Source organism: Pipra filicauda, unplaced genomic scaffold (assembly GCF_003945595.2).
Source record: "Pipra filicauda isolate LSUMZ 115617 unplaced genomic scaffold, ASM394559v2 scaffold157_size4220110_pilon, whole genome shotgun sequence".
NCBI lineage: Eukaryota > Metazoa > Chordata > Aves > Passeriformes > Pipridae > Pipra > Pipra filicauda.
The window spans coordinates 87,176-109,002 of record NW_024104073.1 but is presented as its reverse complement, the minus strand read 5'-3'; the positions used below and the strand labels follow the sequence as shown (position 1 = coordinate 109,002).

Below are 21,827 nucleotides of genomic sequence, written 5' to 3'. Positions count from 1 at the left end.
ACTCTTTTGACATGTGGTCAAACCTTACCACTAAGTATTAATCTATACTACATTATCATATTTGGCACTTCTGATGCTTTTACTGACACGCTACCTAGACTTAGATGTTCAAAACAGTGCTGCGATTTAAGGCTACAAATTTCTTAAGGAGGAAGGGCTTAGAAGGCTCTATTGCAAAAGGGGAATCTATTTTGTATTTAAAGAGTATATGGCATCTATTGATCATTTGACATTAAACTGGTACACTATTTTAGCACTAAAGGCAAAAGTTGATTTATTATTTTTTCAAAGTTTTGAAAGCTTTCTTTTAGAAATTTCAGTTTCTTTATTAAATTTAGAATGTGTGTGTTTTCTGTCTGCTTCTCCTTACAGGGAAAATGGAGTTAGCGTTGAGAAGAAAAAAGTAAATTTGGATTATTAAGCACAGTAATGTGATTTTTGTTTTCCACTTGTTTGTGTTGAAGTATTTGCAGTATGATGGCAACAAATGTTGTACTTTAAAAAGCCTGTGGAAACAATTAATTTCTGATTACCAGCTATGTTTTTTTGTTCATGTTAAAGAAATCTCTTGATGCTGTCATTTTTTTTTGGCTAAGAGCTTAATGGTGTTTTAAATAGTGGATTGACTAGAGGAAAATATGATTTTTAGATCTTAAAAACTATGTCAGCAGTTTATTTTAATATAGTTTTATTTTCCTGTGAAAGAAAATAAATCTTTCAAAGGAGTTGGACTTGATCCTTGTGGGTCCCTTCCAACTCAGCAGATTCTGTGATTCTGTGAATCAGTCTACATAGTCATTTGTAAATTGTGTTTTCTACTGGACAATCAAAATGTATTTGGAGTAGTTAATGCATATGTTACTGGGTATGTATGCATCTGGATTTAAAGGATCATCTACGTCATTTAGGTTTTTAAGTACCATCATGATTGATATATCTATTTTGAAGTTAAGCCTGTGAAAGATATTGGTTGTTAGACCTAATTACACTTACTTGCACTGGTGAAATGTTGCAAAATGTAGAGGTTTTCTAGGGGCAATTACTTGGAGTGATTTAAAAGCTAATATATGGACCTTTGCTTATTTCAGAAATGACTTAGTAGCACAGTGGAATTTGCCCAATACAGAAGATAAATTTAGATATATATTTTTTTTTCTCAGTGACTTCAATAGTTGTTAAATATTTAATAAGATTGTAACCTTTTTTGCCTAAAGCAACATAGTGTTAACTAGTTTTCTGACCTGTAGTAGTCTATAATAAAATACCTTTTTTTTTTCAGTATTGGGAAAAGATCATTATAAAGGTCGCTGTGAAGCAGAAGACTCATATTCTCCCTCCCTCCTGTATTCTTTATTAATTTAGTATTAATTTCATTATCATCTAAAGTAATGTCAGAACCAACATGATTGTACAGCTGGATTTGACAAAGTACTGAGGAAATTGCTGATGTGATGAAGTTTTAAGCTTTCTCCATGTGTTCTCAAAATATTGAGCTGTATACACTGGCAAACTTCTAAAGAAATAAAATATTTACTGATAATACAGAAATGATCGTCTTTAAATAAATAGGAGACTTTGAGCAATCTAAAATTACATAATTTAGAGGCCCAATGCTTTTATAAGTAAACATAATTAGAAATGTGAAAGTATAAAGGAAGAGATTGTGATTTGCATTAGTCAGTGCTTTACAGTTCCTTCTATCACGTGCTACTTAAGATATTTGTCAAATTACTCAATTTCTTTGTGGCATGGTCTTGCCATCTATAAAACTTGTATTAATCTCTCCTTTTTCTGGTGTTGTCTAATGTAAATACATTGATTTGTTTGGGCTTCCAGTAAATTTTAAAGCCTTAGATATTTTGTCTAATTTTCTTCAAGGCATGACAATACAGCCCCTTAGTCCCATTTTGCAATTTTCTGAATTCTGCGTGCCAACCATTTAGTATGTGCTTAACCAATTCCCCTTTGAGGAAAATAAGTGACAACAAAAGCTAAGCAACAGTCTCTCTCTAAAATGAATACATTCCACTCAATAAAATTTTACCTGAGAAATCTAGAAACTGTGATAAACCTGCTCCTGAATAGCTTTTTGCAAAGAGTATCAGAGAACACAGAATTTGTTATGGAGCAGTAAGCTGTAGAGCTTCTGTAAGATGGGGTGGTTTTCTGTAAGCAAATGTTGCTCAGAGTAGGAAAATGGAGAGAACTAGTAAACAACCACATTTTGTTTACTACTTACGGTGCTGGGTAATTGGTCTTCCCTCTGGCCTTTCCACTAGCAAACCAAATTTTTTAGAGATCTGTAACAGATCTACAGCTCTGCTAGTTATTGCTGTCCAAAAATGAAGTGACACTCTGGTCAAATATAGTTTTGCTCCATTGACAAGTTTGGTTATGCTTCTTCCATTGTCATGCTCTGAGATGTACAAAGCTCCTTGGTATTTCCATGGATCTGTGTTTAACGTCTTTCCTCTCTGTTCCTTGCTTATGTAGAGGATGTAACTGAGGAGATCTCTACAGGCATTTTAATGAACTCAGTGGTGTAGAATTAATTCCTGACTTGGAATGAGTGTTATTCAAAAGCATTACATTAGGAAATCAAAGCTTCAGACAAGAAGGGCTCATTTGTGCCTTGTATGGTTCTTATGCCGACTTTGTGATTTTCTGTCTGCATCCTATCTGCTGCATCATAACTGCCTTAGTGATTTGGGAGAAAAATATTCATGTGACACATAGTCTAGGACTATCACATTTCAAAGTGTTTAGAGTAAACACTGTGTCTCAGATATGTTAACAGTATGAAATAAGCAGAAATAAGGGAACAAAGACTATTCAGCAATATTCAGAACTCTGCAGTGAATGAATTACAGGCTTTGCGTATTTATTCTGTCATGGATGAAGATGACTGCTGTCTTGTTGATAAGCATGTAAAGGGTTCAGCATGTCTTTTAAGCTGCTAATCTAAGTGAGAAATGCAAATGTCTGTGTATCATGTTGAACAGAAGAAGCCAGATAGTTAATTCTTTTAGGAGTATACACTAAATAGATAAGGAATATTTATAAACTCTTATTGCTCACAGTGCTGACTCATTTTGATGCTATGGTGATCAGTACAATAAAAAAAATCTATATCAGTTAATGGAAGCAGGCTGTTTTTTTCGCAGCTTACTTTCACAGTTTTTCAGCTCATCAGGAGAGGCTATTTAAAAATAAAGTGTATTTCTTGGTCTATAGATAGACTTTCTTTTGTGTACATTTTGAAACTGCTATAATTAGTGATTTTTGGGCTAATGTGTGTTTAAGAGTTCAATGATGATGTGTTTAAGAGTTCAATGTAGCAATGAAATGTAGTTCTTGTGTGTCAAAAAATATCTGTCTCAAATCTGAGGCTTGATTTGGTGTTTGAAGAGTTTTCTATTGACATCAGTGACAAATGCATGTATTTTGTGACAGTTTTTATGTATATTAATGCTTTATTGTCCTGTGCTAACCCAGCAAATGTCATTGTCTTACTATAGCTCTAAGAAGCGTGTCACTTTTGCACAAAGGCTGTTAAAATTAATGGAAATGGATAATTGGAGAATGAATTTGATCGAATAATGTAGAACTAAAAGGCATATGATTGACCTTTTTAATGTCTTTGAGCATTGGAAGAGGTTCTTATTTTAGTGTAATTTAATCTTTTTATTAGTTTTATCTTGGCTATGGAAGACTTCGATGGAACATGCTGGAAGATTGTAATAGTGGCATTTGTCAGAAAATAAAGTCATAGATTATAAAAGTCAAATTTACAACAAAGGAAAGATTGCTGAATATCAACCTCTGTTTACATCATAGAGTTTCAGACTTCTTGTCACATACAATTAGTCCAGAAAACAGGAATAGTAGCAACTGCAAATTTATATAGACTGAGTCATCATGTAATCTTAATCAGTTGATATCAAGAGGTAGTGTTTTACCTTTATTCCAAGGATTGTACCTGTAGTAACTCTTCTGGGGAAAAAGAAGTTATATCAAAATTACTGGATTGAGAGACACACATCAAAAAGATCAAACTAATTGTTGCAGAAACAACAGGGTTACTACTTAAATAGAAAATAATTATTTCTCATGTTTGACGGTATTTTTGTGGAAACTGAAATTAAGAAGTTACAGGCAAATTACTGAGGATGCTGTGTTAATGATTTAAAAATCCCAACAGCATAGTAGGAATGTTCCATTAAATGAAGGTCTGGAAAAAAAACCCGAACAGAACTCTCAGATATATGTTCCATGGATTTTGGATTTGGCCTTACCATCTCTTCTCTTCCCATGCAATGCTATGAAGGGATAGAAATTAATTGATTGCTTTACTTTGGATAACAACATTGTGATAAAAAATGAAAAATAATTACTGTGTGAGTAGTAAAGCTTAGTTTTATATGGATTCATGTTCCTGCCTTCCACCATTCCATATTCTCCATTTATCTATATTAGGATGCTCAACTCTTCTCTGAAATGGCTGGCTAAACAAAAAAGAGAATTTATTGATGCATACTGGTTGCTGAAAGAGCTGTGGGAAAGATAGTGTTAAGTGCAGATTGTCTTTTGTTAGTTTACTAAGTAGGAGTACTAATGTCCCTCAGAGAGGCTGATTTTTACCAAGCTTGAAGGAACTCAATACTTTAAGTCTTGCTGCAAAATGACTATTGGGACACTGACAAATGGACAGAAAAATTAGGTCAGGTCACAAACCCTCATTTTCTTGGCTGACAGGCTGAAAATTAATATATACCTTGTAAATGACTATTCATTCTTCCATAGGTTGAAATAGGTCAAATACAGAGAGTGTGTAATGTAGAAAAAATTGAAGATTGTTGAAGAAATGACACAAGGATTGCTTAGATGGTTTTGATGAAGAGGGCACAAGAGATAGAGGGAGAGTAGGACAAAATATAACAGTGAATGAGTGAGAAGAATTGGTTGTTGCTTTAGAAAAATTAAGTTGTAAGTAATACAGAAAAAATATATTAAGAACATAAACAAGGGATACAGTAATTTTTAAGGCATAAGCTTGCAAGGTACTTGGCACAAAATTCTGTAAACAATCTGTATCCTTCAAATAGTTATCACATCTATTAGATACCTACTAAAGTTTGTTTTTTAAGGGGTCAGAGATGGCACAGCTCTCATTTTCAGACGTCTCCCTGACCATCCTGGTCTTCTTCATATTTTTCTTAAATTATTTAGTGATTATTTTGCTCAGATCTTTCCACTGTATTGCCTCTTGCTTTCCCATAGTTTTAGTAATTCAGATTCTAAGTCCAATAAGTCCTAGGCATAAGCGGGTTCAACAGCTGCAGTGAAAACGATTCAGCTGTCTGTGAAGCTGTATTTTTGCTATCAAAATTGGAAGTAAGTTCAGGAAACTGGAATGAAGCAGATGCTGGATTCAGAGGTGCTGAAGCTCCTGCTTCTTTGGGAGTTTGGGTGAATTTTTTTTAGAAGTCTAGTGTAAATTTTCAAAATGGTTTTTCAGATTAGAAAATGCACAAGCTTTCAGATTTAGCATATATGCTCTGGTCTTCCTCAATATGATTCTTGTGGTGTTACTTGAAAAAGACAGTTGCTGACATGAAATCTGTCAACAAAGTGGTTCTTTCCCCACCACACACTTAAAAGACATCTTCACAGGTGTTTACTGGTGGCTAGAAACTTCCTGATGTTCCCTTCTTCTGTGTCTAAAACGTTTTGTGAACGTGTGGCAACTGGAGGACACTGAGTTAGTACTGAGTACATTATTTTAGATAAACTGTATCTGTGAAAGTTTGACCATTTAGAACATTCTTTTTAAACATCTATTTTCATGCCATGCCAACATCTTGGTAAGGATTAGGACAGAATTTCTCTATTTCTGTTTGTGGTTTTAAAAAAACCCAAACCCTGTTACCCAGTTCTGAAATGTTACACTTGATTAGTTGTGTTATCAGATGTTCTGGCTGGCATGATTAGCCTACAGATAGATGATGTTTTATTAGAGTTCAGATACTATTTATACTAGTCTTACAACTTGATATTCAATCTTTTTCTGTTGAAAGTTTGGTCAGATCAGTTCAATATAGTAGCCTGAGGAGGCTTTATGTCTTAGAAGGGAATCTTCGAGCATTGTGCATGGTTAGTTTTGGTGTTTTTCCTCCTGAAAGGGAAAAGTAAACAATTATATTTGTGGTTTGGAAGACTCTCAGGGATCCTAAGTCTTAGAATGGGGCAGAAATAGATGAGAGTCTTTGAAGGCACTGTATAGGGATAAAGAGCAAATTGCACAGATCAGGCTAATAGTGAACTGTCATGGCCTGAACAAAGTCTCACTGCTGTCCTGGTCATGCTAGAATGCCCAATATAAACCAGAGTGAAAAACAGACAAGGAGTATGCCACAATTGGTATTACCAGCACTTTTCTCAGTTCCTTTTTTCATATCTTCTAGAATCTAGGTATTTTCTTTCAAAAACTTGGCATCCCTCCTGCCATGGCCTTTTCTTTTTTCTTGTTGTTCTTTTCTTCATTGACATTCCTGCACTTCTCATTTTTCAGCATTCATGTTTTTCTTCTGTCCCGCCCTCAAGTTCTTACATTCATTTCACAGTCTTTTTATTCATCTACAGCTTTAAGAAACATCACTTTCATTTTAATCTTTCTTTTCAGATCAAGGCAGGATTTTTGCTGGGTGACTCTACTTTTTGTCTTACATAGTTATTTGAATTGTGTTAGAAGCTACTGAGTAATTCAATAGGAGAAAATAAAAGTATTGTTGTGTTCAGCAATAAAATTTCAGGCTGTTTTACTTATTTTCCTGGTGACCTGATGCGATTTTGTTTCTTTTAAGAACAGTTGTTAGTTTTTTTCAACTTCTCTAAACCTATAGTTAGCCTCAATAAAATTATTCTGAGGAGGCCTATTATGTGGGTCCTATCTGGCAACACAGTGTTTTGCTTCTGGTGAATAATGCTAAAATTTGTTCCAGACAGTGTTTTTATGTGTATAATGGGGTGTGAGTATGGCAGTGAATTAGTTGTCCCATTCTTAGATCCTCCAAAATAACTGGAGAGGTGTTCAGAAGATTTGCGAATCTTACAAATAACTGAATTATCTGTGGGAGCTCTTTAAGAACTGGCCAAGATCCCATCTGTTTTTCAAGAATAAAAGAATAAATTAGGAATTTACCTGAGGCACTGTTCATCCTCTTAAAGTTTTATGACTCGTCTTTGCTGTCTGACTTTTCCATGTGACTCTACATGAGAATCAGAGCACCTGAAAGAGTGAGGGTGCTGAGCTAGGTGGTTATGAGGATGGGTGATAAAGCTAGCTAGATGCTCTTAGTGTCTCAGGGGTTTAGGTACTTTGATAGTCCTGAGGTAGATGCCTTAGTGTCATGGTCTACTAACCACGGCGGTGTTGGATCAAGGGTTGGACTTGATGATCTCAGAGGTCCTGTCCAATCTGGCTGATTCTATGATTCTATGATCTTATGGAAAGTGGGTGTTTTCCCTGCCTTTTTGATTTTAGAAGACTGCAGTTTTTCCTTAAAAGATTAGCTTGGAGGAACCTCAACAAACACTCAAACTTAAAAGCTTGGATTTTATTTTATTTTTAATAAAGAATTGTTATAGTGAAGAGGAGATGTACTATTACAGCCTGATTATTCCAGGAATTTGAGTGAGAGATGAAATTTTCACAACCTGTGACTTTTAATAAGCACTATGCACATAATTTCTGAAAGGCCAAAGGGCTAAATAATCCTAAATTTTAACTTACTAATAGACTTATAACTTCTAAGACCTAAAATAAGTGTTAGTTCTAAACATGAGTATGGAAAAACTGAAGAGGCAAATTAATTTATGAATACTCTAATTTGTGTTCCTTAGTTTATTTTTAGGTTAAGCAGGAGAATCCATCTGCACAAAACATAACTTTACTCCATTGTCCCTACATTCTATGACCGTTGTTAGCAGCTGCTGCTTTTTTAGCAATTAACTGTTTTAGGGTACATAAAATGGTGTTACAAAGGTATTATGAGAGGGTTTGTAGCAGTATTGTTTTACAAGACTAAGTTTACTGAAAGGCATTAGAGGGTTAGTCACTACTTGATAGAATATCAATCCTTTTAATCTGCTTTAACACTCTTCTATTAAAACTGAAGCATCCCAAGCTGTATTGAGATGCACCCTGCTGTGTGTTATACCTCTTTTCTCTTTTTACAGTCTCAGCTATTTAAATTGCAAGCTGCTGCTCTGTATTTTTATGGTACCTAACACATTGGAAATCTGTTCTTGGGTCTTGACTTTGCAGGAAACTTATAAATCTCTCTGTTGATCATCTCAGCCATACCCTGACAGTGTTGTGTTGGATCTAAAGGGCATAACTCTTTTATTATTGTCTCTTCATTGCTTCTTCGGATGCTCTACCTAGTCCTGTAGCCAGCCCTTTTGGTTTTGACTGTAATTTTTAAAATTTTTCATGTTACTTTGCATTATTCCTGTGCTTGTTTTCATTTTTCATTATCTCAGCACCACCATTTTCATGCTACAGCATTATATTTTTGGTGCTATGCAGAATTATGCAGGAATAATTTCAGAATTATTTTTGGCATTTATAGTGTAAAATGATACATACTGGAATATTAAAATCCTGGTGTGTCGAGTCAGTAAGTTTTATGGTTGTGTTAACATTTCTCTGCAAGATGTTCCATATGTGCATCCCTGCTGTGGTCACATTAGTTCTTTATGAACTGTTCCTGCCATGCATACATTTTAAACTGGGGAAAAGATTCATCCTGATGAGGATTTCAAAGTGGTGAGGCTTAGCCAGTGTGTTATACAACATCAGCATAATAACAAACTATGCAGTGCAGTCACTGGACACCACTGAGAAGAGCCTTGCTCTGTCTGGTTTGCACCCTCCCTTTGGGTATGTATATACATCGATGAGGTCCCTTTATCCCAGACCCTTAATCATCTTTGTGTCCCTTTGTTGGACTCTCCAATATGTTCATGTGTCTCTTACTGAGTGCAGAACCAGACGCAGCACTCCCGGTATGGCCGTATATACCAATGGTGAGTAGAGGGGCAGCATCACCTCCCTCATCTGGCTGCAACAGTCCTAATGCAGCTCAGGATACCATTTGCCTTCTTTGCTGCAGGGGCACATTTCTGGCTCATGGTCAGTGTGGGGTCCATCAGGGCATCTGTCTGCCTTTCCTGCCAAGCTGCTTTCCAGCAGTGCAGCCCCAGCATACACTGGTGCCTGGAGTTGTTCCTACCCAGGGACAGGACTTTGCGCTTCCCTTTTTGAGCTTTGTGAGGTTCCTGTCCGCCTGCCCAGGTCTCTCCGAATGGCAGCATAGCTCATCTGGCCTATCAGCTGCTCCTCCCAGTTTTGTGTCATCTGCAACTCTGCTGAGGATATATAGTCTACCCCAGATGCAACTGCAGAGTTGCTCGAGGAGAAAACAACAATATTTTCTAAATAATGTTCTGCAAATGTGTATTGAGATTGCTGAAGTGCTCCCAGCTGTGGGTCACCTCACTGTCAGCACTCAGACTGCTCACAGATGCATGTCTTCTACTTCTGTGACCACTCAGTTGCCTTTTTGTGATCAAATTTAAGAAAATGTTATATATTTCATGAAAGAATTATCAGTAAATGCTTTGAGGCTGTTTTTAATAATTAAAACTAGTGTTCTTCAGACTGACTGCAAATTTCACATAATTTCTGAATGTATTAAGGAGAAGATGACGAAAAGTAAGCATGACCTTGCTGAGGCTAAATCTGTGATAAGTGTCTGGATCTGTGACAAGGGATGAGCAATGAATGACACTTAACTGCAACTAAGCTTTTGAAACTCTCTCTCAGAATACTCTTGTATCCAAGTTAGTGTGTTATGCTGTGCTCCAATGGACAGCTGGATAGGTAGAATGGTGTTTGTGTGGTCAGGCCTAGATGGTCATGGTTAGTGGGTAGAGTACGGTATTCTGCCAGGAAGGCAGTGACGAGAAGGTTCTGTGCGGGTCTGTACTAGAGCCTGTCTTTCCTCTTTTATTCTGCTGGTAGCATCCTCTTCTGCTTCTGCCTTTGCCATTGTCAAAAATGTAGTCCAGCTTTTCCCTGTGCTCTAAATTGTTTGCTTGTTCCTTCTCCTTCCTCTGGGCTCTCATTAGGATTTACATCCAGCTATATTTTGCTAATACTATGGAGATGGTAAAAGTAGTAATCAGGTGGAAGTACAGCTGGACTGATTGCTTAGGGAGAACAGATTTAAAGTGGCCATGTAACATCAACTTAAGTTCCTATTTTTGGAGCTTTACTCCTTGTTAGAAATCAATATACAAATGCACAGTAGTAACTTTGAAAGAGCTGAATGGACAGTATGGCAGCTGTCTACAACATGCTGCAGCTTAGTACATGGTTTGATAATTTATTTGATGAAACATTAATCATTTGATTTCAGGTAAACATCTCATTGGGCAGCAAATACATTTCTAATACTTCTCTTAATTTTCCCATGTTTTTCTCCATTACTGTGATAGAGTTGTAATGCATTTTACTTTTAGATCTTTTTTTATTTTCTGTAATATCTGGTCTTTTACTGTGATTTGAAGTTAACTGGAAGGGAGGTTAGACAAAATTTCTAGGTGGTGGGTGGTTTTTTTTGTTTGTTTGTTTGTTTTGTTTTGTTTTGTGTTTTTTTGTGTGTGCGTGTGTGTGTATTCTGTCTGTTTTCATTTTTTGCTGCAGAGAAGGCAGGTAAAGTTATAGGAACAGTGTCATAGGGTGTTTGTGCAGCAGGACAGCCTGTCTTACCACCCTGATATGCGAAGATTGCTCTAGTTCAACATCAGCAGATGGCTGTTCTCTGTCTTTCTCTTGTCCCTGATTCCTGTTAGTTTTGTTTCTTATGTTTTACTTCTCCTTGACAGAAGCCAGAATCAAAGCCTCTTCATCTTTGTGTTCTTTCCAGTCTCGGAGCCCTAAAGGATCTGCTCATCCTTGCCATGTAAATTTATTATCACAGATCTTTTTGCTTTGGGGAAACTCATTCTGAGCTTCCAAAGCTGGCAGTAGGTCCAAGCCTGCCCCAGCAGCCTCGGCTATGCCATCTGCAGTCAATGAATTCTAGACTTGTAGGTCAGAAAGCACAAACCTCAGCTGCATCAGATGAACGAGCAGGCAGGAGTGGATTAGAAGCCACCGTTTTGATTAACTACTAAGAGCAAGACTAAGATTTGTGCTCTGCTAATGTGGATTAGTTAAAATTGGCAACTTTTTAGCTCTTTGTGTCAAGTTAGAAACATGTTGGACCTATTTTCCATTCCCTGCTGTTAATCAGCATACTCAGCTGTTACAGAATTGCCTGTTTTTTCATTTTATTGTTTGAAAAGTTTTGGTTAGAGATTTTTGTCCAATGGCCCTCATAAGTGATGAAATAAAAATGACATCTTTTCCAAGTAGCTTATCTTTGATCTATGTAGATTGTTGCCAGTGTTCAGCTAGGATTGCCTGCTATACAGTTGCAATGCTGTGATATGTTTGTTATACTTAACAGGATATTAGCAGAAGGAGCGTAAGGCTGACTGTCTTGTCAGTAGTTGAGAAATCTCATTCATGCTTTGGGCTGTTGACCTGTATGTTCTGAAATAATGGTTTTTCATGTCATTTGTTTATTTCTGAATTGTCTTGATTTTACTGACAAATGAGTAAATGAATTTCAGTCAACTTTTGGAAGTGATAGAGTGATAGAGTACATTTGAAGCCTCTCTCGTTTTCCTTCTCTGAGAATTTAGTTCAGTTGAAATCCACACCAGATGTTATTTTATTTTCTTTTAAGTAATTTTTTCTTCAGTGTGAAGAATTGGGTTTTTTTGGTTGGTTTGAGCTTAAAAAAATACTATTTCTAGCTTTTCTTGCTTCTAGGACAAGGCAGTCATGGGCAACTGGTGGCTAGAATTTGCAAACTAGAACATGATCGTTTGAAAGCTACAGCTTTCTTGTGTCCAGGCCAATAGGATACAACTTATTCCCCATTCCTTCTCTTAGGACCCTAGTAAAAAAAAAAAGGTGCTTGAGGATCTGGTTTTCCAGAGATCCCACAATGGGATATCTGCAAACTGGGGATGGAATAACTGCATTCGTTAAGATTGTCAGTATATGGGATGTGTCATCCTATGGATCTGTGTGTGCTAAGTAAATGTAATCCTCAGTGATACATCTGGCAGGTTATGTTACATATTTCTCTGTGGGAAGTGCTGAATAGAAATTTGGGCTCTTATTTCTATTCCTGTGGTTATGGTGTTCAGTACCAAGAATGCTGCTATGCAATTTAATTTGTTATTGAAACATTAAAGGAAAAGTAGAACTAATGGGTTAAGGAAAGTAGCCTCCCTCAGGTTTTATATTTTTCAAGTAAAGATTCATTAAAGCTGATCTAAAAATGAAAATGAAAAATGTTTTTCAAGGCATTTAATGAAACTTTACTGTCCTTTTTTTTTTTTTTTTTTAATGGCTTCCATATTCTGATTTGTTTTTGGTAAAAGCACATATCTATTAATATTCATTTTTATACGTTTTTATAATTGCTTCATACATGTTTAGTGCAAAATAGGATACAATACAAATGCAATTTCAGTACTTTTGCTGGCTTTTAAAAAATTATTGTGGGAAGCTAGTTTTTCAATTATGCAGAAAGTTTTTATAGTCTTTAAAGAAAACAATCAAAAGTATGGAAAAATTTAAATGGGAAAGCGAACATCAAAATAATTCCTTTTCTGTAAGAGATGGAAAATCTTTCTGTTCTGAGAACAAGATTTTCTTCTTAAAGAAAATAGGCAACTTGCCATTGTGACAAAATAACAGCCATTTATAATAAAATTTTGACTTTGATAATTTCTTTAAAGGCAGTTGCTGTGTTAGTGAAGCAACTGGTTACGCTGGCAGTAGTAGTGTTGCTATGTGTGGAGAGTAGTAGTGTTAAATGCAGTTTACCATCAAACTCATTTTGGTTTGACTGCTTTCTCCTAAGTAAGGGCAGAGAATGTTATTGGTAGTGTCAGCACTTAGGTTTCAAAGTGCTTGGAAGTGCCACGCTTGTGTTGGTTTTTTTCTGTCATTGATGCCTGTAGGAAGGGAGAAAACAACTAATGTGATGAACTGAGAGTTGAACAGAAAAGTGATTATAGAAACACTTGGATTAAGAGTGCGGTCAGGGAAGTTGAAAATGATTTGCTGAGCTGCTTCACTGCAAAAATGCTGGGTTGCAGTTCAGAAAACCTTCAGAGTGCACCTCAAAAGTATTTGTTTTGCAGAGGTGTTAGGTTTTTTTTTTTACATATCCTTATCAGAGTGATCATTAGCCTTTTGCTCTGATGCAATGTCAGTTGTTGTCCTTGTGAATGACACCAAGGTAAAACAGTCATGGCAATTAAATTGAGGTGGAAAAGTATAGTCAATATTGGTGTCTGGTTCTGTTTTAGGGTTGATTTAATAGTATAAAGGTATAGAGTCTCTTCTCTAATGACTGGATATAGCAGAGATGAGTGATGTGCCATAACCTGGGTCTCTGTTGCCTCCTGGAGTGAGAGAGCACTACTGAAGGTTTCTGTGAGTGAATCCTGATCTACCTCCCATCTCTACATCTGTCTCTGAGGTGGTGTTTGCTGCTTTGTGCTAACTGTACAGCACAAATCAGCTGGCTTTCCCGATAGCCACTTGGGTGTTGAGCAGATGTGAGGGATGGGCTGGGAACAGGAGGTTCTGAGCAGGGTAGGACCTTTCCCTTTTGAAAACCCAAAGTTGCATCATCTGAACTTGTCTCTGAAAGCGCAGAGTGGCCATGACACAAAGGGGAGCTGTGCTCTCCAAATGCCTGAATGTTGCCTCTGACTTCCCTTTATGGTATGTTACTAAAGATGGCCAAAAAAAATTTGTTTTCATTTAATTTGAGACAATAATATACCTACAGAATCTCTTAGTGCCCTCAGAAGTATATCTGGACTTCAAAGATCAGAAAGCAACAACTTCTGGTTGTGGATGTACGGAAGGAACATTTTTATCAGTGCCAGTCTTAAGCCATACCATATTCTTTGAAAATACATTTTCAAAAGCACTCTACATGAGCTGCAGAATTTCAAAATCTTAATGTATTTCAAAATTTTCATCTTTTACTTAGGTAAGAAAAAGTGTAAAGACTGGGGTTTTGGAAGACAGAGGGGAGATGCTGATGAAATGGAGAATCAAGCCCTTACAGAAATGCAAGTGTCTGGTTGTAAGGGGACAAAATACATTGTTCTTTGAAAGGCTGTCCTTTTCTCTTGGTAATCCAAACAAAAGATTACACTCCTTTTTAAAAGAGGATAAAGCAGTAGGATTCTATGCTGGCCAATTTGTTACACTGTGCTGATTTAGCACTGTTTTGTCCAGTTTTATTGCAGTGATATTTCCCATTAACTCTGAAAGTTGAGGACACCATTACCTGATGATGCGACTGAGCTACAATTATTTGGACTGTAAATAGTTTTCTGAACATTGGGCTTTGGTTATCCTGGAGGTTGAATTATGGCTTCATTTGAACTAACAGGGACTAATGTTTTGCAATAGAGTTTAAAAATGAAATTAATTCTTTATATAAGAGCATTGATATCTGCAAATAATCATTAACCATGTCTGCTGTACTGTATAGAATGCATAGCAGCTAGTTTTGAAATTTTCACTTTCAACTGATTAACTATTTTGCTTCCAGGAAATAATTTTCATTTGAAGATACAGAAATTGAATAAGTTAGCCATTCTAGAACACTACCAGTGTATGAAAATGTTGGTTTTTTTCATCAGGCTTTCTTCTAAGTTGTATGGACTGAAACGCTTTTAAATGGTAATATATATTTTTAAAATTGTAATGTATATTTTAAAATTGTGTTTAAAAAAAACACATCTGTTGCTATTGTCTGCTGTTATTAATGTATAGTACTTTCATTTTTAAGATAGAAAAAAACAATAACATAATTAAAATTAACAGGTCATACAAAGACCCAATGTTTGCTAAATGAAAGTACCTCTTGGCCAGGAATTTATTAGTCTGATACCTTATGGAACAGTTTTGCCACAAAAGAAAAACCTGTACCAGATTAGTTAGGAAGAATGATCCATTAGGAAGAAGAAGTTATCAAAGAAGAAGGAACTATTCAAAAATAATTAGAAATACATGACCTACAGTTCATGATCTACAGTTGTTTGAGCACTGACAAAACAAATTAACGTAGTTTGAGAAGTAGGGCATTAGTGCTGTGCTGGCTTCAACTCTATGGCATAGAAGGGCAGTGTTTGTGAATGGAAATAGTAAACTCCCGAGGTCCTACAAAGTTGGATTTTGAACCTGTTTTTTTAATATTTCCATCACATATATGGAAAACATTTAAAACTGTTACTGATAAAAGATTAGAGACAACAAACAGCTGAATAAACAGATAAAATAGTCACTCAGTTACTGATAAAGAGAAGATAAGCTCATTAACTGAGCGAGGCTCAGACACACAATGTATTTTTCAGCACATCCGAATATAATGGTGTGTCTTGAAATAATAAATGCACACTATATTTCCATCTTTATTCCAGGAAACAATTATCCTTTAAGGAGAAAACCCTCTGTCCCAAGAACAGGGAATCGCAGTTGTTAGTTAAAGCTGGACTTGTGTTATTATGCTTTGGCCGAAAGGCCTCATACATCTAAGAGCTGCAATACTGAGGCTGTATTATCTCTGTATTTGGTGGTGATCTGAGAAAATCTGGAATGCTGGTTCCAGATGGGTGTGCTTCAAGAAGGACATAGGAAACTGGAGATGATTCAGGGTAGAGTAAGAATGATGAAGGAATTGGAAATGTGCTGTTTGCTGAAAGATTTAGAGCTCAGGCTGTTAAGCCGATCAAAATTGTGGTTGACACCATATGATCATAGTCTTAACATGTTCATGTGGGAGCAGAAATGTGATCATAGATAGGGTCTCCTTCTAGCAAACAGATATAATAAGAATCAGCAGCTTTGTAGTTGATGTCAGCCAAATTAGTTTGAAAATAAGGTGCAAAATTGTACAGGGAAGGGAGTTAGAACTTACCAAGAGGTGTGATGCATTTACAAACACTGGAAATACTGTAATTAAGATTGCATGTCTTTCTGAAAGACTCACTGTAGTTTAGGAACACGGTGTTAATGCAAAGTAGAAATTGATGTGGGGAGCTTGTAAATTTAGTAATCACAATACTCACATCCTTACTTAAAGTCCGCAGCGCTATTTGCAGTGCAGCATAGTGGTTCATTTCTGCTCACTTTGAATCTGGTTTAACCATTAGAAGAATTTTTTTTTTCAGTATTGTGCAATGTGATGCAGGTACCTATGCTGTCCCTGAACAAGCTGGGGTGGATACTAAAAGCACTGAAGCTATGATAGCATGGTTTTGTATCAGGAGTCATATATATATATACTGTGTTCTAGCAGGGCTGAGCTATTTGTATGCATGGCTTGGTGATCACAGCTGCTTGCTCTCTCTTAACAACCTCCTGCAGGCAAGAGGTCCTTGAAGACCTTGGGAATCGTATATAAACCCCAGGATTTATCTTGTAGTAGAGGCAGGTTTCCAAAAAGAGATTATTTTTTTACTCTTTTGTTGTTGTTGTTGTTGTTGTGTGGTGTTTGGTTTTTTGCTATGTTTGTTTTTTTGTTTTGATTGTACACGGCTCCAGTTTGAGAACAGTTGAAATAAAAGTTACAAGTTATTTACTGCAAGAGACCATGTTGGATTCAGGAAACTGGTGGTGTGAAAATAATTGGAGGCAGAGACATAGTGAAGGAACACACTGAAGGCCCTATTCTTACTTTTCCCTAAACACTGAGTTATCTCCAGAGATAAGATGCTGGACTGCTGGATTACTGGTGTGATCACATGCGAATTTTCCTATATGCTTTCTAAGAGTGTCTGTTTCATACTACTGTATTCTGAAAAATGAAATCCGTAACTTTAAAGACAGTTTGTAACATATCAAAATGTGAACCTCTTGGAATAAATACATGCAACAGAATCTTTCTTTAAAATGATAGTAGGAGGATTTAAAAACAAACAAACAAAAACAACCCCCCTGAACTTTTACACTGATTAGTTGTATCAGTTTTACCATAGCAACTTGTACTTGATTGTATCAGTTTTATCATATCAACTTAAAACTGGAGCATAAGTTTTGTTCGTTGAAGTGTTTTGATGTATTGGACAGATTTACAGTGCAGGTAATGCCTCTGCTCTTTCGGTTTGAGTTTCCAGTGCTGGCAAAAGAAAGAAATCAGCCTGTGTAACTGGATTACTTTCCAAGTGTTGAAATGCCTTTTTCTGTCTTGTTTAGCTCTGAATGTTGTCAAACCACTTCATAGTACAGTATATGGATCATGTTTGTAGCCTGTGAGTTGCCAGCACATCTGTGGATGAGCTGCTCTGAGCCACTGATTGAGTCATTGTTAGAAGAGCAAAAGAATTAGAAAAATATTGAATCAGAGGGAAAGCTGCATTATTAAGGCATTGTCTTTATGTATTCTGTTACACATATAACACAGGGCTGCCCAACTGGAGACTGTGCTGGGGTAGACATTAAACTGAAGATCACAGTATTCAGAAAATCTAAGATAGTGCTGTCTTGGGCTTTTCCACTTGATGACTAATGGTGCACCAGCAGTACACTATGTACTTATCTTAAATATCAGACTGTAACTGTTCTTGAAAGATTAACATACACATTAATCTGATTTTTTCTGATGTGCATGTCTAAAAGTTTATGAAAATTTTTAATGCACCTTATTAGTATATTAATTTTAAAATACATATTATGGAATTGGAGACTTTGCTGCCGTATTTCTGACCAAAGGTATCTGATACTGTTTGATTCTAGGCAATTTAGTGTGTAATTGCAATAACCATCAAGATATTTGAGTGTGGTGAAGCTTTATATTCCCATCAGATTAAAAATATTTTGCTTTCATTGTTATGTTGCATAATGGACGCAGATTTGTTTTTTGATTAAAGATGCTTAGATCACCTTCTATATGCTATATATTTATTTGTAAATTATATCACGTAAAGATTGTACAAACATTGAGATGTAAAATTAGAAAATGTTGCTTCTAATTGCCACGTAAAACTTAAATAAGGAGCAGTAATCCATATATTTTCTTGCTGAATTTTTTATTTAACAGTTTTACTTTCTGAATAGCTACAATTCATAGGAATATAGGAACTGATTGTGCAGAGATATCAGTGAAGGATTTCTTTGTATGTGCATCTTTCAGTATTTTCAGGATTCAAGTTTTTATGGACTACTTGTTAAAATTCTTTATTTCAGGAATGTTACAGTTTGCATTAATAGTGTAAATTTATATACAGTGGATTCAATTTTTGGTTTTGATATTTGCTTAAAATTGAATGGAAATTGTAAACATTTTTTGTAGTAAATATGAAACCATCCTATTAATTACTCAATTTAGTCTTTTAGGATAATTTTTCTTTCACTGGAAATGCAAGAGTGGAAAAGTAGCTATGTTCTAACACTGCTAATAATGGACCATATTTCATATGTTCCACAAATAGAACAAGTAAGAAATCATAAGAGTTATAATTTGATGACATTCGGGGGGTTTGTTTTTCTATTTCAGTCAGTGGCGAAGACTGGGAGATTGCTGATTAGCCATGAGGCTCCCTTGACAGGAGGATTTGCATCTGAAATCAGTTCCACAGTTCAGGTACAGAGGTTATTTGTTTTTAAGTGTTCTGCATGGCTGAATGTGTTTACCTATAGAAGAAATGCTTATTATTACATTAAAAGTTTTGCATTTTTATTAAATTTCAGTTTTGTGGATGCCTACCTTGCTTTATCTGAACAGCTGAGAAATCATCTACCTACCAGGCACTGTGCACAGTGCCTGCTAAGCTACAAATTTAACTTTCATTACAAAGCAGGGAGAATGCACTGTCAGATGTGGAGGAAAAATCTTTATGTATAATCTGGTTTTAATTTACTTTTCTTTTCCTGATACGCTTATCCCTAAAGCTTCTTAAAAATACATTCTAGCAGTGTTGAAATCAGACACAGAAAAAGCACTCAGATCCAGTACAGTATAACGTGGGGTTACATCGTGTTCAGAGACCCGATTAAAAGAAAGGAGTCTGCAGAAGTTGTTCATGTGTAGTTGAGGTGCTGACACACGTGTCGAGCTTGTATGGTCCGAACAGGTTTGAAAGGCTGTACATCAGTACCAGTTACATCTGGAGCATTAGGCTTCCTTAAAAGTCCTTTTAAACTTTCTGTTGTGTTTTATATTTGTACCAGCATACAGATTTTCTCCTTACCTTGATTTTTTTTCTGTGCACACCAGTGACACTGGGTTATAGAAACATTAAACTAAATGTGCCCGTCACCACCTGATAACTATTTTCTGAGTATTCTCTATAGGACTAGAGAGACATGAGATTCTAAAATTCATAAAATATAAACTGTATGGTCAGTAATTAAAGCTTAGGAATCAGCCTTTTTGTAGGAAGGAATAGCGTTAATAATTTCAGCAATGTAATTTTAAATTAAATGTGCATAAGGAATCAGAAAACTATGTTTCTTGAGCTTTGTGGTACAACTTTTTTTAAAGAGTAGTTGTACTAATTTTAACATCATTATATTAAGGTAATTAATTTTTTCTATCAAAATGTTTTTCTCTGTTAAGAACCAAATATTGTTTGCATGGAGACCTCATAGCAGCCTTCCAGTAGCTGAGAGGGACTCTTCATCAGGAACTGTAGTGACAGGACAAGGAGTAAAGGGTTCAAACTGAAAGAGGAGAAGTTCAGGGGAAGAGGGGAAAATAAGTTAGATATATGGAAGAAATTTTTTACTGTGACGCTGGTGAGGCACTGGCACAGATTGCCCAGAGAAGTTGTGGATGCCCCATCCCTGGAAATGTTCAAGGCCAGGCTGGATGGGGCTTTGAGCAACCTGGTCTAGTGGAGTTGTCCCTGCCCATGACCTTTTGACCTTCTTTCTTTAGTACTTATTCTCTTCGATTAAACTGTGATTAATAAAATCCCAAGGTACTGCCAAATGTGAGTGTAGAAAGTGATAATATTTTAAAAATTCTTACAAAAATGTGAAATAACCGAAAGAGGCTGTCTTTTAGTGTCTTATGTTATTATTTACACTTGAGGAGAAAACTATTCTAAGCCCTTTAGTGATGTCATAATTTACTGATATAACAAAAGAAAGCATGTATTCAAGAAAAAAGTGAGCTGAAAAGAAAAAAAGCTTATCAGTAAATATAATTGGAAGAGCATGGGATGCCCAATATATTGCTAAACTACAACATGAGTTTTTAATCTCCTCACACCTCCACTGACAAAGCTGCTTACCCAGTTGATCCATCTTGGTGTTGTTTTTCATATCAGAGATATATCTTGGCAATTATCTCTCATTTAGAAAACAAAGTTTAAAATGCTTTAGTAAAGAGCTATTTATTTCTGTCAATATTGAAAGAAAATATTTGTTTTATTACAGTTGCTCATAATTTTATATTCATATTTCTTAGCAAACTAGACTTTCTGTCTTGAGAAATATTAGTTAATCTATCACATGTGCTCAGAATAAACTGGAATATAACTCGTTGGGATTGAATTTATCCATGACAAGTTTCTGTCATACAAATGGGTTGACTTGAGTCTGTGTTTTGGTTGCATTCTCGTTACTCTGTATATCCATTCTTGAAGATTCTATCATCCGTACTAAAATTTTGATATGAATTACTTTAAAGACAATACTGCAAAAGATATTAGAATAATATTTACAAAGCATTACAACATTTTAAAGAACAGTATTGCTTTAGGCATAATAAAGACCTTGCCTTTCCTGCTCAGTTAGAAAACTTGATCTCTAAATGGTCAAGTCCATATGTCTAATATCACTGTGCTGTAAAAATAAAAACAAAAAGTGAAATTCTCTTTTGCTGGATACAATCTATACTGGGAATGCCAAAAATTGGCGACTGCACTTGGCTTTAGTTTCCTCTTACACATGGAAGTAATAGTACTTCAATAAAGTGTGTCCAGTTGGATTAGATGGTTAGTTTCCATATTGTTATTCCATCCTTGCTGTGAGGTCTCTTGTCGTAGAAATAAGGTGAATAAAAGTACATAGGTTATTTTAGAAGTTAATAGTCACAAACACTTCATGGTGATGTACACTTCAAGGAAAAGAGTACAAATGGAAATGATGGCTTTCACTCATGAACTGTAGGAAAAAACTACATGGAATAGTTTTCTTTTTTCTTGTGTGAGATTAAAAGCAGTGTTTGGAGAGCATATTAAATCAGATTTGTTTTGTGTTGAATACAGAATATTTTAAAGGGGCATATTATTGCACTAAGTAGTCTTTACTATGCTCAAACACATGAAACTAAGAACAAGATGAGGTGGTGTGGTTAAAACTCTACATGATATGACTTTGCCCTTTGTTCCGGTGTTTTGTATGTGATCTCAGCAAGTAGTCTGAAGTGAGCAACAAATGTTAGGATAAATTCAATACAGCCACAGTTAATATTCCAAATTGATTGTATTCTGTATAAAAGCTTGCAAAAATGTCATGTTCAACAGAGAAGCCATTAAACTTTTGCTTAAGGCATATGGTTGGAGCACAGTTTGAGAAGCCTTGGGAGAAAGGCCCACTGACATGTTGCTTACAAAATAATGAAGAATCGGGTGTGGAATTCATCGGTACATTAATCACTTGT

General features: G+C 35.8%; 1 protein-coding gene across 3 annotated transcripts in view; it reads left to right on the top strand.

The window, feature by feature from the left end:
* The window catches only part of BCKDHB (branched chain keto acid dehydrogenase E1 subunit beta), a 117,397-nt gene that overhangs the window by 45,721 nt on the left and 49,849 nt on the right, over nt 1-21,827 (top strand). For all 3 annotated transcript variants that reach the window (XM_027734991.2, XM_027734996.2, XM_039379127.1), the window contains exon 9: nt 18,714-18,800. In XM_027734991.2, the coding sequence (XP_027590792.1) occupies nt 18,714-18,800 (87 nt within the window). The remainder of the gene's footprint in view (nt 1-18,713; nt 18,801-21,827) is intronic.